Source organism: Chelonia mydas, chromosome 18 (assembly GCF_015237465.2).
Source record: "Chelonia mydas isolate rCheMyd1 chromosome 18, rCheMyd1.pri.v2, whole genome shotgun sequence".
In the NCBI taxonomy this organism is placed as follows: Eukaryota; Metazoa; Chordata; order Testudines; family Cheloniidae; genus Chelonia; species Chelonia mydas.
In genome coordinates this window covers 15,135,128-15,151,733 of record NC_051258.2, presented here as the reverse complement: position 1 = coordinate 15,151,733, position 16,606 = coordinate 15,135,128, and the positions used below count along the sequence as shown (strand labels likewise).

Below are 16,606 nucleotides of genomic sequence, written 5' to 3'. Positions count from 1 at the left end.
GGTCTATTTAGCTTAACAGAGAAGAGGGGTGACTTGATTACAGTCTATAAATATCTACATGGGGAACAAATATTTAATAATGGGCTCTTCTGTCTAGCAGAGAAAGGTATGACACGATCCAATGGCTGAAAGTTGAAGCTAGTCAAATTTAGACTGGAAATAAGGCATACATTTTTAACAGTGAGAATAATTGTTGGGACAATTTATCAAGGGTTGTGATGGATTCAGCATCACTGGAAGATTTTAAATCAAGATGGGATGTTTCTTCTATAATATCTGCTCTAGGAATTATTTTGGGACAGTTCTATGGCTTGTGCTATACAGGAGGGCAGACTAGACAATTGTCCCTTCTGGCCACAAAATCTATGAATTATATTCAGGACAGACCACTGAATCAGCTGCTCAATGGAATTAATATAGCCAGAATAAAGGGCTAAGCCTCCACCCCCCCCCATCCCCCACTTCTGCTGTTCTCAGAAGAAGAATTTCGGGCAGCATGTAGTACTGGAGAGTTTCTTTTCTGCCTGCCTGAAAACAAGGGACACATTGCAGAAGGTAAAAAGAAAAGGAGTGAGTATTTTTGGCACCTTAGAGACCAACAAATTTATTTGAGCATAAGCTTTCTTGAGCTACAGCTCACTTCATCAGATGCATTCAGTGGAAACTGTATTTTCCACTGAATGCATCCGATGAAGTGAGCTGTAGCTCACGAAAGCTTATACTCAAATAAATTGGTTAGTCTCTAAGGTGCCACAAGTACTCCTTTTCTTTTTGCGGATACACATTAACACAGCTGCTACTCTGAAACCTGTCATATTGCAGAAGGTAGAAAGTGAAAGATTAAATTTCTTGACACATTCAGATAAATTAGCTCGCCCTGCCCCTCCCCATTGGCAGCACAGCTCTCCAGGTCATGCCGAGTTTTCTAGTTGATTTAAAAATGCTATCGTCTCATTACACACCACAAAACAAACCCATTCATTCATCTTATGGTCTAACCCAACATTTCTTTGTGGACACTGACAGCAGAGGGCACTGTTAGGACGCAAAGTGAAATGGCAGGAAGAGAAGCTGAGCATTTGAACATTAAAGGAATAAAAGCGTATGCCGCATTTGTAGAGTGGGAGGGAATTAAAGAGTGACTAATATTTACTGGAGAGTATACAGAGTTTGCATTTGAATACAAAGAACCTGTCACAGAGTGATATCATTTAGGAGCAGTACGCCGTCCCTTCTCACCAAAGGGGAGTGGACATTTATGTGGATAACAAGAATACCCAGAGTTCTAACAGTTAAAACTAACAACATTTTTGGACAGGATGATAAACCTCATCCTTAACCCAGTCTCTTGTGATTGGAGATCAGGTTTTGGGGTCAGGAAAGAATTTTCCCTCAGGTCAGGTTGGCAGAGGATTTTTCTCTGCACCATGTGGGGCCACCAATCACGCACTGGTTTGAACTAGAGTGAAATAGTGGGTTCTCTGTAACTTGAAGTCTATAAATCAAGATTTGAGGACTTCAGTAACTGAGCCAGAAGTCATAGGTCTGTTACAGGAAAGGGTGGGTGAGCTTCTGGGATCTGAGCTGTCCAGGCGGTCAGACTAGATGAGAATGAGACCTAATGTGGGGGGCAGATTACCCCATATGTGCTACTGCAGGGTTCTTACAGCTTCCTCTGAATCATGTGGTGTTGGTCGCTGTTGGAAACAGGATACCGGACAAATGGACCTTGGGTTTGATCCAGGCTATCAATTCCTCTGCTTCTATGTGCAAGCTACTGCATACCCAGACCTGTCCTATCGCAGCAGGGTTGGCAGTTCAGACTTGCCCTCTTACAAGGCTCTCCTGTCCCTCCCAACTAGACCGGCTAACACCTTCCTTGTGAAGAGAGATTTATCGTAATAGTCTGACAAGGATAAAATGGACTAATTGCTTGAGTTGGCTGGGAAGTTTGGAGTTTTGTGTTCTTGACCTTCTGGGATAAAATTGCTAAGTTGTCATATCAGAATGTCTGCGTTGTGACCCACTGGCATGGTGGGGTGATGTAAACAGCACCATGATGGATCATGCTAATGTCACACTATGATAAATTTGTCATGCCCTTAGTATATCGCACTATGATGTTGGCATGCCATGTGGCAAGTCACACACTTGATCATGATAATATAGTATTGGTCATTGGGATGCTTGAAGTGTACTGGAAGCCTAGCTTCAAGATTACTGAACCAAACAACCACTTAGAATCCAGGCTGCCCCATGAAAGCCAGGTGGGGTGTCTGTGAATTGCAGCTCATTATATAAATAATGACAATACTTTGCATGTCTGTAGTGCATCTCATTCACGAAGCTCAAGGCACTTTAGAAAAATCAATGAATTAATCAACCCAGCTCTCACTTGGGAGCTGAGTATTTCCTATTCTTATTTCAAAGATGGGGAACTGAGAGCAGTTTAGTGAGTTGCCTAGGGACAGAGGTGAGTCAGTAGAAAGTTTATGCCGTGAAGAACTCTTATCTGGATCCGTCTGAGCACATACCCATTCTGGATTCTTTGTGGCAGGAGTCATATTTTGTTCCGTGTTTGTACTGTGCCTAGCACAATGGAGTCCAGGGCCAAGACTAGGGCTTATAAGAGCTATGGTAATGCAAATAATTAATAATAATAACAATAATTCTCAAGCTCCACCAGCAAAATGGAATGAACCTTGTCTTATGTGACCACTCATGGGACCAATAAATATTGGTTGGATAAGGATGTGTCTAATAAAGAGGGGACTCAGTTGTGTGCTATGGGTGTGGATTTTCACAGGCTCTCAGGGTTGGATTTGTTTCTGCTCCTATTAAAATGACGCCCATTGACCTCTGTGGGAACATAGGTGCTAAGCCACTGCCGAGTGCTCTTGAAACACACCCCCTTTATTTCTGGGGACAGTTTGGAGCACTGCCTTAGAATGGGAGATTACCAAGTAAGGGCCTCTTGTATGGGTTTCACTGTACTGATCGCTGGAAATCTAACTCACACCTTGCTGAATGGTGGTTGCTGTTTGTATGTGGTTAGTTAGTGGACTGGGATCTCTTTATTTAGGTCCTGATGTCCCTACACAGAGACTGGACCTGTTCTGGGGAAGAGCTTCCTCCTCCACAGCTCCTTATTTGTGTTCCTTCTTGCACCTGTCCACCTCATCAGCTTTCCATCACTTTTCAAATCTCAGCTGAAAACTTACTCCCTTGCTTCTGCTAGTCTAACTTCACTCTCCTTCTGCCACGGCTGTGTTATTCAACTCTGCAAAGCATTCTGGGATGCAGCTGATAAGAGAGATGCTCTACAAAAGAAAGCTGTATGGTGTTATTGCACTGCCCTGGAGTATGACACTTTAAGAGACATCAGAAGGAAACAGCAGTAACATCTGGTAGCCAGAGACTCTCTGGGCTTTGGCTTAAAAAAATATAGTTAGCTATGAAGTTCTTACAAAAAAAGTATGTGTCTCCTTTGACTACCGGCCATGAGTATCTACAATAGCAGTTCCTGTTTGAGGTCAAGAAGCTCACAGCTTCCAGGCAGACTACAACAGATATATAGGAGGCAAGGCATAGAATGGGTGGAACATATGCTGCAGCTGTATGGTGTGTGAAATCTTGGCATGGTGTCACAAGCTGGGATAATACCTAATTCAAATGGCTCTCTACAAGGCTTTTTGTCATGTATGAACCCATAGCATTTGGCCTTTGGAAGTCATTCTTACGTTGCCAGACAGAGATCATCTCAAATCTCCTGTTTGATGGTGATGATCTATCTCCAAATGTCAGACATGAAAGTGTTGAAACAGGCTCAGCTGAGAAATAGCCCTCTACCCACAAAACATAGTGAATCTGAGGCCACTGAGAAGAGATGGTGTGAGCCATCAAACAGCTGTGAAGGGATTCAAGTTATTAAGGTCAATAAGGTGTGACTGAGTGCCCATGGAGGTCAGCTGGCACCTTCCCACTGAATTCTTGGAGCACTGGATCAGACCCATAGAGGTGATCTCAAATATTTCAGTGCTCAGGCAGCTGCTTTCAGAAACACTGACCTTCAGGGGACTGGATGACACAGGGGTGGAGAGTGCCAGACCCAGTTCTTTTTCAGTTTCCAAGCTGAAGTCAGAGGGAGTTTCCCTTATAAAGGTCTGAGTGGGAAATGAGCAAGGGGCTCTGGATTTGGCTAAGAGAAATGAAGTGAAGCAAAGCAATTTACTTGAGTTCACAGAGCATGTCTGTGGCAGATTCAGGAGGGGAACCCAGCTCTTCCAGCTTGCAATTCTGCCTCAACATCATGGGAACACCCATCTTCCCCTTTGTCACCAGCACTAGCTGGATTGCAAATGGATGCAATGGAGTGCCCACCTGCTGCATTCTCTACCTTTGCACTATTCTTGCCTGGGGAGCTTTGTATGGCACCTTCTTGTACAGAGGATCTTCTTCGATGCTCTGGAGCTTGGCCTGAAGCGAGTGGACACCTGCTTGATTTTTAAGCAGGAAAATTCCTCGCCCTTGGTTGGAGCAGGTGGGTTTGCAGATCCAAATCTGTGTGTCTGCAGACAAGAAAGAGTCTATTAGATTACAGCGTAGTTATGGGTACTGTACATTCCCTAAAGCAGTGGTTCCCAGACTTGTTCCACCGCTTGTGCAGGGAAAGCCCCTTGCGGGCCAGGCTGGTTTGTTTACCTGCCACGTCCACAGGTTCGGCCGATCGCAGCTCCCAGTGGCCGCGGTTCGCTGCTCCAGGCCAATGGGAGCTGCTGGAAGCGGCGCGGGCCGAGGGACGTACTGGCGGCTCCCAATGGCCGCGGTTCGCTGCTCCAGGCCAATGGGAGCTGCTGGAAGCGGCGCGGACCGCGGGACTTACTGGCGGCTCCCAGTGGCCGCGGTTCGCTGCTCCAGGCCAATGGGAGCTGCTGGAGGCGGTGTGGACCGCGGGACGTACTGGCGGCTCCCAGTGACCGCGGTTCGCTGCTCCAGGCCAATGGGAGCGGCTGGAAGCGGCGCGGACCGCGGGATGTACTGGCCGCCGCTTCCAGCCGCTCCCATTGGCCTGGAGCAGCGAACCGCGGCCATTGGGAGCCGCCAGTACGTCCCGCGGTCCGCGCCGCTTCCAGCAGCTCCCATTGGCCTGGAGCAGTGAACCGCGGCCACTGGGAGCCGCAATGGGCCAAACCTGCAGACACGGCAGGTGAACAAACCGGCCTGGCCCGCCAGGGGCTTTCCCTGCACAAGCGGCGGAACAAGTCGGGGGACCACTGGTCTAAAGCATGTTATCCCGAGACACCAACGTGCTCAATTAATGGGTGCTGAAACATGCTCATTTGAATATATATTCAAATATCGTATCTCACAAATAAAGAAGGGCCTGGGGTTAACACAAGATCTGAACACTCCCAAGCATTGGTGTCATTTAAGATCTGCAGCTGGGGTTTACCGGTTGGTCTCAGCTCTACTATGGTAACTGGTCAATATATGGATCCTGGTTTATCATAACAGCTCAGTGCCAGGATACTTCAGCTCCTTTGAGGTTACATGGGGGCAGCCTGATGGCAGGTAATCGCTTACTCTGCAGGGGTCTGAGTTCAAGTCCCAGATTCAGTAGTGTCTGCTGCGCGTGCAGCAGCTGAGAATGTCGAGGAAACGGCACTGCCAACAGCTGGGAAGGCTTTGTTCAGCGGTATCAGTTTCCTCCATACATCATTCGCTTTGGAGACTGGACTCTGTTTCCGCCTCCTGAATGATGGGGCCTTCAAGTGCATTTGCAGCTGGCCTCCAGGATGCTTTTGCGGGTGTGTTGGAGAAGCGAGCGGGCAAACAAAAGCGCTGGTGATGATGTCTAGTGATGATGGCCAAGGGAACCCCTGAAGGGAGAAAGTTGGCGGGAGCCTCTTTCTGACACTGCCCAAGACAAGAATCTGTCTCCAGGGTTTGGACAGCTTGGAGGCGGGGATGTTGTGCAAGGAGATACCTATAAGGCAACTGACAGCTGGCTAGAGACAGTGGGGTGGGGAACTTCTGGGCCAATCAAAACCATCTGAATGTTGAAGGGGCATATTTGGGCTTCATGTCAGAGAAACTGGGGACGAGCGAGTCACGTTCTCTGAGTAGCCCACCTGTCAGCAGTATTCGGGTCTAGATGAATATCCCACATGTTGCTGATATTCATGGGGATTCAGGACATTTACTGTTCACTCTCTAGCCCTACTGATATTCCAGAAGAGAGGCTGAAAGGGCTGCTGAGAGCTGTAGCATGATTGATTCTTGGGCAGGTCAGAGAAGCCATAGGCACCTTGCTAACACACCAGGGATTTCTGGGGTACTTGAAGGAGTGGGCAGGTACTGGGGAGCAAAGGGGGGCAGGGAAGCCCCTCATTGCTTTTTCATAATTACTTTGGGATCACTAAGCCATTTAAAAAACAATGTTTCTCCCAGAACACTTGACCTCATCATTGGCCGCTAACATGCAAAGGCCAGTCACCTTTGTAAAGTTCAAAAAAAGCTTCTCTCTCATCTTTTATGTCCAGCCGAAAGGATTCTGGGAAGAAGTCTTCCATCTTCAGTACCCTGTGGGAGAACCAACCATAAGCCAAAAAAACCTTTCCTGAGCCATACAGCCCTTTTTGATTTCTCATCAGACAAGAGGGGGGGAGGGGGGGCACATCTTACTGTAGACTTGGGTTATGGATTTTTTTCCCCTTGTCTTTTCCCCTGCACTCTTTTATTTCCATTGGGGAAGGCTGCCTTTTTACTCACAATAATTATTTTTTTCTTGGTCACCTCTAGAGGCGAGCCTGAGTCTCAACCCCAGGCTCCAACTTTTGGGAAAGTTCAAATCTGGATCTGACTTCTGGGTCTTGAGCGCATCCCTTATAATATTGCATCAAGCTCTTTGGGACTTTGGGACATGAAGCAGCTTGTAAATCAATATTGACTGTTTATCAGAGGTAGACAAGGATTTGGGCAAAACTAGAGCTTCTTCTCCAAATCTGAGTAATGGAAAAAGTCCCAGGAGGGAATGCTGGAGAATATATGCTAAGACATGGCCAAATATTTCCTTAATCTCGACAGAATTTCTGTTGGTCTTGATGATGTCCTTTGCACATTAGGTTTGCTGCAAACTAACAGACAGGACCTCAGATAACCATGGCAGAGGTCGTTTGCGGTACAGATAACACTGCAACAGAGGTGGTCATGTGCTGTGTCTGATATTTACAAAACGCTCTAGAGCTTTAGGAATTCCCACCTCGTCTTTCACGGGGGGATTCATTACAACTGGTACCTTTGGGGATCAGGCACTTCCACAGTCCCAGGCATAAATAAAAGATGGATTCTTTTCTCTAATTTACTCCTTCAAGGAGTTAAAAAAAAAAATCAACCTCCCCCCCCCCCACCGCCATGGCTTTTATACCTCTTCTTTCATACTCAAAATAACCAAAGAGATTAAACCCACAGAATAGGTGGGTGACTACAACCCAATATTAATGCCAGTGAAGACACAAAAATGCTGGCACAGTTAGTTGGAGGAGTAAAACTGAACCCCAAAAAACTATGGACCAAGTTAAAGCCTACTAAAAATGTAGCACTCAGCATCCACCTCAGCTTAGATCATTTGAAGTGAAGACTAAGATCTTTAGAAGGTTGAAGCAGAAAACATGGACCATTGAACTTAACTACAGCTGAGTACTGGAGAAAAGCTACTTCACTCTGATCAGCCACCAAGGGCATGCTCCAGAATCCACTGAAATCAGTGGAAAGACTTCCATTAACTCCCAGTGGGCTTTGGATCAAAACATGAGGCCAAAAGATGAGCGGATGGAGGAGAGGAAAGAAGAGCATACAAGACTTTAGAAAAGAAGAGAAAGCCTGGTGTCCCCAGAGCTGATTGTGCTGTACCATGTTGGGTTAATTGATATGAGACTCTGCATGAGTTAGTGTGACATCTAGTGAAGCCAAAGTTAAATATGGTGGCACACAATGGCTTCTTAAAACAATCTTTGCTTTGTCCATCATCAGTGGAGCTATACAAATGGAATTGGTTGGCTAGCTTAATGATTCTGAAAAGTTCTAAGATCAAAGTAGAGGGTGGAGTTTCATCAGAGCTTAATCAGAGATCAGTTTTAATCACAGGGTGGAGAAACCAAGGATTTCCACGATGGGTCTCACAAGCCCGTCTCTACCAGATGATTGCTCATCCCATCAATGAGGTGATCATCTATCCAACTTCTCCTTTATATGGTACCTCTCCCAAGTGGCACAGGTTTCTATATTCTGGCTGTGTAATGCCCAAAAGGATGTGCAGTCCTTACTTGGCATTCAAGTTCTTGCTGATCTTGTTCATCACCCGCTCATACTCCCTCAGGTTGCTCAAAAGGCCAATCTTAGTAGTGAGGACCTTATTGTTGGGGATCTGGTAGAGAAGCTGTTCACCTGCATTAGAAAACAAAATATATCTTTCATGGGCCACACAGCCCGGGCTGGGACGTGGAGGTAAATCCTGCCTGCAGAGTAAAATTCCCCATCTGCTAAACGGCTTGCCGAGGAGCTGATATCTGCCCTGAAACCAGAAGGGACAGACCACACACGCTCCTTCTCCCTCACAGCACCTCTGTGAGTTTGCTTTGCCACAGTAGCAGCCACCTGGCCTGCCACTTACAGTGCAATGGTGATACTGTTATATACACAGGGCCAGGTTGTCTCTGGTCCTGTGTGGGTGCCCAATGTGGGGAAGGAGCTTTCCTGTCCCCTCCCTTCCTCCCCAGTACCACCCTTCCGGGGACATCCATAGGATGACTAGATAATGCAGGCAGCGTGCTGGACTGGGGTGCAAGTGAGGAGGGCCAGGGTGAAGGTAGCACAGTGTCTCCTGCTCTTTTATCCATGCATCTGCCAGCAGAGATGTGTCATCCCAGAACAGGCACTCTGCCCCTGTCAAAGGCTGGTGGAACTGCTGTCCAGGGGCCAGGAGGAATTCTAGCCTGCAAAGGCTTCCCCCTGCAGTTTGACCCCCTCCCACATCCTCTGCTTTAATGGCATAATCTGGCCAAATAGCTGGCATGTCCCCACTGTAACTGCAGTGGCATGCCCAGACCCTGCCCATGGATTGGCAGGGAAAGAGTTAACCCACTCTGGTCCTGCCTGTAGGAATGAGCACAGCTGCACACCCTGAGTATAGGGATTGCTGGGATAGCAGGCTGGGCCAGCTGTAGTGCATTAATTCCCCAGCACCCAGACTTTAAGAAGGAGGGGCTGGGTGCTTTTTGGCCCCAGGGCTCCTAGGAGGGAGGGTATGGGAAAGCCCTCCAGCTGCTAGTTTACATTTTGGCTGTACAAAGCCCCTCTCTTTGGGGTGAAATCTGATCAGGCACCAGGCTAAAGGAGGCCTTTGTGAGTTCTTGGTTTCATGCTCTTCCTGTGGGGAGTTTGGCTGGGCCCCAAGAAGCCTGGTTATGCTGATTAGATTTATCTCTAGGCCAGGGAGATCCACAGAATGCTTAGCCTGATCTTTTATATGGAGGCTTAGAGTTTTCAGGGCTCCTTGGTATCTAAACCCTTGTAAAGGGGCTTCTTTTCTTTCTGCTCTTTCACGTCCCATTTAAGGATAGCGAGCCTGTGTGAAATGCTCCCCCTTCTAAAGCATCCATCCTTCCTGAGGGTCAGTTTCTCAGCTGGCACGAAGTACAGCAGCTCCCTTGACCTCAGGGGACATAAACCAAGTTATGCTAGAAGACAACATGTCCCCTGGTCTCAAGGTGGAGCTGCGCTGCCAGGCTACCCCCTACGGCACTAGCTTTGAAAAGAGTTCAGGTGTAGCATTGTCTCTTAGTAAGAGCAAGAGACTGGAAGGCAGCAAATCTGAGTTGCCCTCCGTGCCACCTTAGGCAAGTCTCCTAGGCCAGTGGTATCAATCTGTGATTTGCAGAGCACTTGATGGGCTGCGGAGTCCAGGCTGACTTCATTTCCCAGCTGCTAGCACATGGGTTCAAACTCATCAGTGCAGCTGGGAATGAGGAGGGGCCACTGCTAAACAAGAGGAACCAAGGCTCTCAGGGACTAGAGCTACCAGTAGGCCTGGATCTACCAGCTGCCAGTGGTGGGAAGAGGACTAGGTAGCTGGGCAGCATGCCCAAGGGGAGTGGAGATCAGGCATGAGAGAAGAGTAGATTGGAGAGGGAGCAGTGAAATGAAGAGCAAATTCAGCCATGTGTTTCATAGAGGACAAAGCACACACCATTTTAGAAAGTTCCAGCTTAGCTCCTCTGTGCCTCAGTTCCCCTAGTGCGACACCAGCAGTAATAATGGCCACCTTTTGAAAAGCACTTGGAGGTCCTTACACACAAGGTGAAGCAGTATGATGCAAAATACGCCTATTATCCTGGAGTGGCTTAGTTTGGGACTCTTCTCAGTACAGCCAGAAATAGCTGGGCTTGGGGTATGCACAGAGCAATCGTTTCACTGCACAAATGCACCGTTTATTGGATCTAATGCACAAGAACTGCTCGGGAAAGTGTCTTTTCTGTCTCTGCCTAGAAGGCTGGGGGCATCGCCTGGTTTGGTCATTGGGTGCTCTGTGGATATAATATTGGATTGAGTTTGCAGCTCGACAGATAAGAGTGCAATCCACCCATGGCAGTACCAAAGTGATGCTGGTGTTCTGGGTCTATATCTTTATACTGCCCCCATCACCATGGGGTCTGAGCAGTCACAGCGGCGTCTTCTCCACCAAGGCTTCATGCGTCCATTGCTCCTGCAGAGGTGCCCTGCCAGGGAACCCAAATCCTCCTCCTCCTCCTCCCTAACTGTCACAGCCACCACTTTGACCTCTTACCTTCTTTGAAGTTGTAATAGGTCTCTCGGCTCTTGGTCTCGCACCATTTCAGTTTGTAATCCTCCCTTTTGTTGTCATGGATACGCTGCCAGCCTTTGCTCCTGCAGTAGACGCTCACCCTGCACGGAGCACAAAATAGCCAAGCAGCCACCGCTTTTAATGAAGAGTTAATTAGCTCGGAGTCCTTCAGTTCCCTGAGGTTGTCCCTAGAGGGCTGACTCAACAACAACTACAAGCCCTGAGGTGGGGGAGAGGGGGCTTCTCCCCTCTCTAGTTAATTAGAGTGTACCCTTGTGGGACTGTACTGGGGGTTTTGAGAGGTGATGATGATGGTGGTACAGACCTCGTTAATAAAGGCTGATCTGATCAAATGGGGCTATTTCAATTAGGAGGGAAATGGTACTTGTGGGAGCCCTGATTCCTCTGTGTAGTGGGTGACTTGGCAAGAAATCTCTGCCTAAGACTTCAGAAATGAGGGGGAAGAAAGAACAGCTACGTAGCCACTGGAAAAACGGAATGTGTTTGTAAACCCAGTGGGGTGGCACCTGAAGAGTTAATTAGGAAAGCCCAGGGAGTTGTAGCAAGGAGCTGGACACAGCCCCAAAGTTTGCTCCTGTTCTGTGTCAGGAGACTGCAATTCAAAAAGGATGCTGGCACATTGGAAAGTTACAAGAATGACTTCAGGTGGGAGGGTGGAAATGTCTTCTAGCGAAAGGCTTAAGATGTTCAATCTATTTAGTTTATCAAAGAGAAGATTAAGAAGTGATTTGTAGGCTGTGATCAAATACCTGCAGGGGAATAGATTTCTGATAGTAGTCAGCACTTGAAGCTGGCAGGAAAAGGTATAACAAAATCCAATGGCTGAAAGTTGAAGCAAGACAAATTCAGACTAGAGAGAGGCTCAGTTTATAAACAGTGAGGATAATTAACCACTGGAACAAACTATCAAGCGCCAGGGTGGATTCTCCATCGCTTGCAGTATTGAGATCAAGATTGGATGTCTTTCTAAAAGACGTGCTGTAGCTAAAAGGAAGTTATGGGCTTGATGCTGTAGAGATTAACGAGGGGAGGGTCTAAGGCCTGTGCTTTGCAGGAGGTCAAACTACAAGATCAAAATAGTCCCTGCTGGCCTTAAAATCTATGAATCTAACTACACAGAAGTCTCTGGGGAGTAGAATGACTTACAGTCCAGCCCCATTAGCACCGCCAATGTAAAAGAATGGCCCCGGCGACTGAGGGTCCTCCGGCTTTTTGTCTTCCTGCTGATCTACTTCAGGGGCTGTTTTGTGATTTGTTTTATTCCCTTTGGACTTGGCTTCATCCACCAGTTCCACTTCAGATGCGCTGGAAGCAGCTGCAAGAATTAGAAAGAGGGAGACTTGAGCCAGGTTAGTGAGGTCTTCTCTATCTCAGCAGAAGCTAGCAATGGAAAAGTACATATGCTATTAGGTCCTCTAGTTTATTCAATGGCCAGTGCAGGGCATGGTCCCTAGATAGAGGAGGGATCGGATATTAAACCGATGGCAGGTGTGTGTGAACAAAATAAAAAACTGGAACAGGGCAGAGATTTACAGGAAAAACTTCTCCTAAATCTGCACTGGGCTATGGTAACACTCTTACTCAGTATTCACAGAGGTTATAGTAGATGCAAGGTGTTATGGTTAAAGCACTCAGCTGGGACTCAGGAGATCTGAGTTCAATTCCTAGATTTGCCACCAAGTCCCTGTATGATCTTGGACAAGTGACTTCATCGCTCTGCCTCAGTTTCCCTCGCTATAAAATGGAGAATGGCACCTCCCTATTTTAGCAGGTGTTGCAAGAACAGATTTGTTAATGTTTGTAAGGTTCCCAGGTATTATAGAGATGGGGCCATAAAAATGCCTATAACTAAATTATTCATATCAGAAATGCAGGACCACAGAGTTGGCGGGAGTGTTGCACAGGTCGGGAGTGAAGAATAAGCCGCTACGTTACGACATTGACTATAGCTAGGCTAACCACACTTCGAAGCAGATGATCACACGTCTATTTGAAGCCTATAGAATTTTGCTGTGCATGCAGAAAGTGACAGCTCTGAGGTCCCGATCTCAGTGATAGGCAGCCAGGAAATGGAACGGCACAAATTAATTGCGCTGACACGACTATAGGAGTTGTGTGGGTGGGAATGAGAAACGTTCAGCCAGCTTCAGACTGGTAACTAATCAGGTCAGGGCTTGCCATGGTTCTGTTACTGATTCTCAGATGCTAAGGCTCAGTTGCTGATGAACTGACAGGGGATAATAATGATTTTCAGAACAAAGCTAATGAGATCTGCCCTGTCTTCAAGAGCTGCAGTGTGATTTTCTGGAGAGAATGACGAGGCTCGTATCTAGTGCCAGCAATCAGCAGACATAATTCTAACTTTTGGCCCTTTTGGAAAGGACAGTCTTGTGGGTGAGGCATTAGACTAGGACTCAGGAGAGCAAGGTTCCATTCCTGCCTCTGCCACAGATTTTCTGTGTGACCCTGGGCGCGTCACTTATTCTCTCTCTGCATCAGTTCTCCATCTGTACAATGGGGATAATGATTTTTAGCCCCTCTACTGTGTGTATTGTCATTCTAGACTGTAAGGTCTTTGTAACAGGGACTGTCTCTTATGTGTCTGTGCAGCATTTAGTGGAATGGGGTCTTGAGGTCAACAGAGGCCTCTAGGTGCTATTATAGTACCAATAGATAACCTAGGGTGGATCATTTTGTTGAATAATTAGAAAACGCTGGGAAATAATGCCCTGGCATTTCAGCTACCATACCTAAGGCTGTTTGCCAGTTACTTCTCTGTACAGACCAGATACAGAACCTGGATGCCATGAAAGTTTCCAAAACTGATCACTCATTGTTCCAGAACCCTTGCTGCCAGGCAACCTAATAAATGCAAAGACGTCTGATGCTCTGAGAACTTGGAGTCTCTTGGCATTATTCATATAGCACCTGATCCTGTCAATGGGAATTCTGATATTGACTTCAGTTGGGACCAGGAGCACAGCCACAGTGCAGCTGTGGAATAATATCCTCTGTGTTTCCCAGTAGAGCAGGGAAAAGATTGATGTAAATGTAACTCCACTGGGATTCCAACGATTTAGGCCAGTTGAAGGTCTGATTCTGAGGGATTATCAAACTAAAACAATCACAACCTGAATCAAACCATAAATAAATCTACTGGGCCACTTGGAAGGTCTTCAGCCATACTATGAATGAATAGTCTAAATTGTCTAAAGGTGGGAACCTAAATGAAGTCACAAATCTAGACATTAAAACCTCCACCTTTCCCGGGAATATGAGGTAACTGAAGAAGGACTGAGCCCAGTTTTCAAATGCAGGTGCCTTTATTTGGATGCTCACATCGGCAATTAGGCAAGTAAATGCCCCATTTTGTATGGTAATATGGTAAATTACCCAGTGATAATTTGTGGCTCAGTATGGGATGCCCACATTTGAAAATTGGATCCACAATCTATAGACCGTCAAAAGTACTTTGAAAAATGACTTGGGTAGAAACTATAAATGATTTGTTGTTTTTTATTCTTGTGACTGGATCTTGTTACAAAATTCTTGAAGAGCAGAATCCCAAGGATTTGGAAAAATAAGTCCCTGTGTTTACTATCTCCTTAATTTGGAAATGTTAACACTGAGCTTTACACCTTATAAATTGCACCACGATACTACAGTGATGGGTATCTTATACGTGCATGTAACAATCACAATTTGTTGTTGTTGTTGTTATTATGCCATCTACTAAGCACAAAGAAAGAATAGAAGGAGGGAAAGGGGTGGGTTGCCTACTGCATTTGTTCTTAATGCCCATGATTTTCAGCAATTTCTTTCCGAAAATACACCTGAACTTGCTGCCTCCTAAATATGTGGAATCTGTAAACAAAGAAGACAGAGATGAATCTGTTAATGCTAAATGTCACTTACCACTGGTGACCCAGCATTATGGCAGTAAGCCACACCTGATACCTTCTTTGGAGATTAACCCCATAATTCAGATCAGGACCCAGATCAGAATTTCCCCAAAGTCCAGGAGTGTTCAGATCCTGGGTTTGGTCCATCTCTATTCTTCGATACAGGATAACACCTGGCAGTGAAAACGTTCACATCTGTGGCCCCCTTGCACAGCAGTAGGGTGGGTGTGTTGTCCAGGAATGCCATTAACAGCACCCACTTGCTCCTGCTGTTACCAAGAGTGGCTAGGCGCAGAAAGAGGAGGGGGTCAGAGACAGCAAAGGCAGGCAAGCAAATAATCAGTAGCCAGAGACAGTACAATGGGATGACTGGAAAGAGGACCAACCCTGGGACAGGTGTGGCCCAGAGATGCAAGCTGTAATTTAGTCCTTAATCCATCTCCTTACTTGATGTAATGGAATTTACAAGAGCAAGGAATGACTGGTGTTAATGAAGATTTTCAGAATTAAGCCCACGAGGCGTTTTGCCAAAGCCAGGACTGAATAAATCCGGTGTAAAGAGTTTGGGATTCAGATTATGACTCTCTCATTCTCAGTTATGCTGGGCCATAGGTGGGCATGGCACTTGGTCGGCCCTGCAAAACCTCCAGATGCTGGTGGCCTCAAGGGACCAGGGCGATCACAAAGTGAATTTTTGGCTGATGTTTTTATTAGAAGTCAGGTCTTCCACCTTGGGAGGCAAGCATTTAAGTGCCTGGCCCAGTCCTGGGTTCATACTGTTTGTTTTGTGGCCGCTGGCCAGTCTCCTAACACGCTGGCAAATATTTGAAAACAAATATGTTTGTTTGTTGGCTGAAGGATACAGTTTATGGGAAAGGCATTATTATAGAGGTGTGAGACTGTGCCCCCAGCTCTCCCACCCAATTCATTATTCCAGATAAAAGCCATCTCTACTATTGTGAAGTCAGCTGTAGCCCATGAAAGCTTATGCTCAAATAAATTTGTTAGTCTCTAAGGTGCCACAAGTACTCCTGTCCTTTTTTTCCTGTGTATACTTGACAGCACATGTAGGGCTTAATTCTGCCACGGTGCAGAACATACATGCTCACCAAAATAACCTGTGTGCAGTGCAGAGAGAAGGGGTCCACCTGACACCCCCCCCAAAAAAAATAATCTGTGAAAAGGCTGGTGCTTGCCTTGGGCCCCCTATGCCAAGAGTTGTGTGGGGCATTTGAGGAGCAGGAATGATGTTTATATAGAGACCCTATTGCCTCATCAGTGACTTCCACGTGTCACTCACTCACTGGGGAGTGACCGGTCCCCCTCTGTGCTGATCCACCAAGGAGATGAGTTGTTACAGCCCCCAGCTACAGCACCTTGACCTTTTAGCTCAAGCTGTAGCAGCTCCTGCATTTAGCTCTGGAAATCCCTCATGCACTGGCTCGGAGGGCGGCCATCACGTATGCACACCCCTCCGCTGCACCATTTATTCACGTCCCTCCCAGCGGTGGTTTGTGCAGAGGGTTACGTGTGGGTGTGTTGAATACATTTGAAGCTGCTACTCCTCCTTTATTCTCACAGGCTAATGGGTGGGAGCTCTTCTTGTTCCTGTGTGTGCGGGGGAAGCAGTTAGGCAATCGAGATTAAGAGCGGGAGACCATTCAAAAAGCCCAACTTCCCAGCAAGGCTTTTGAATCTTATGCCCTGCCACCCTACGGGAAAACCTGACTTGGGTCCAGTCTGCTACAGTGCCAGCAGGCTCTCCTCTGTCTCTCTGAACTGATCAGAATTGTAGCTTTGTGCATGGAAGACCCCAGCACCA

General features: G+C 46.8%; 1 protein-coding gene across 3 annotated transcripts in view; it reads right to left on the bottom strand.

Moving 5' to 3' along the window:
* The window catches only part of TTLL10 (tubulin tyrosine ligase like 10), a 98,133-nt gene that overhangs the window by 18,678 nt on the left and 62,849 nt on the right, over positions 1–16,606 (bottom strand). For all 3 annotated transcript variants that reach the window (XM_043531842.1, XM_043531843.1, XM_043531844.1), the window contains 5 exons: positions 12,029–12,197; positions 10,844–10,962; positions 8,325–8,445; positions 6,497–6,582; positions 4,397–4,568 (listed from right to left, as the gene is read on the bottom strand). In XM_043531842.1, the coding sequence (XP_043387777.1) occupies positions 4,397–4,568; positions 6,497–6,582; positions 8,325–8,445; positions 10,844–10,962; positions 12,029–12,197 (667 nt within the window). The remainder of the gene's footprint in view (positions 1–4,396; positions 4,569–6,496; positions 6,583–8,324; positions 8,446–10,843; positions 10,963–12,028; positions 12,198–16,606) is intronic.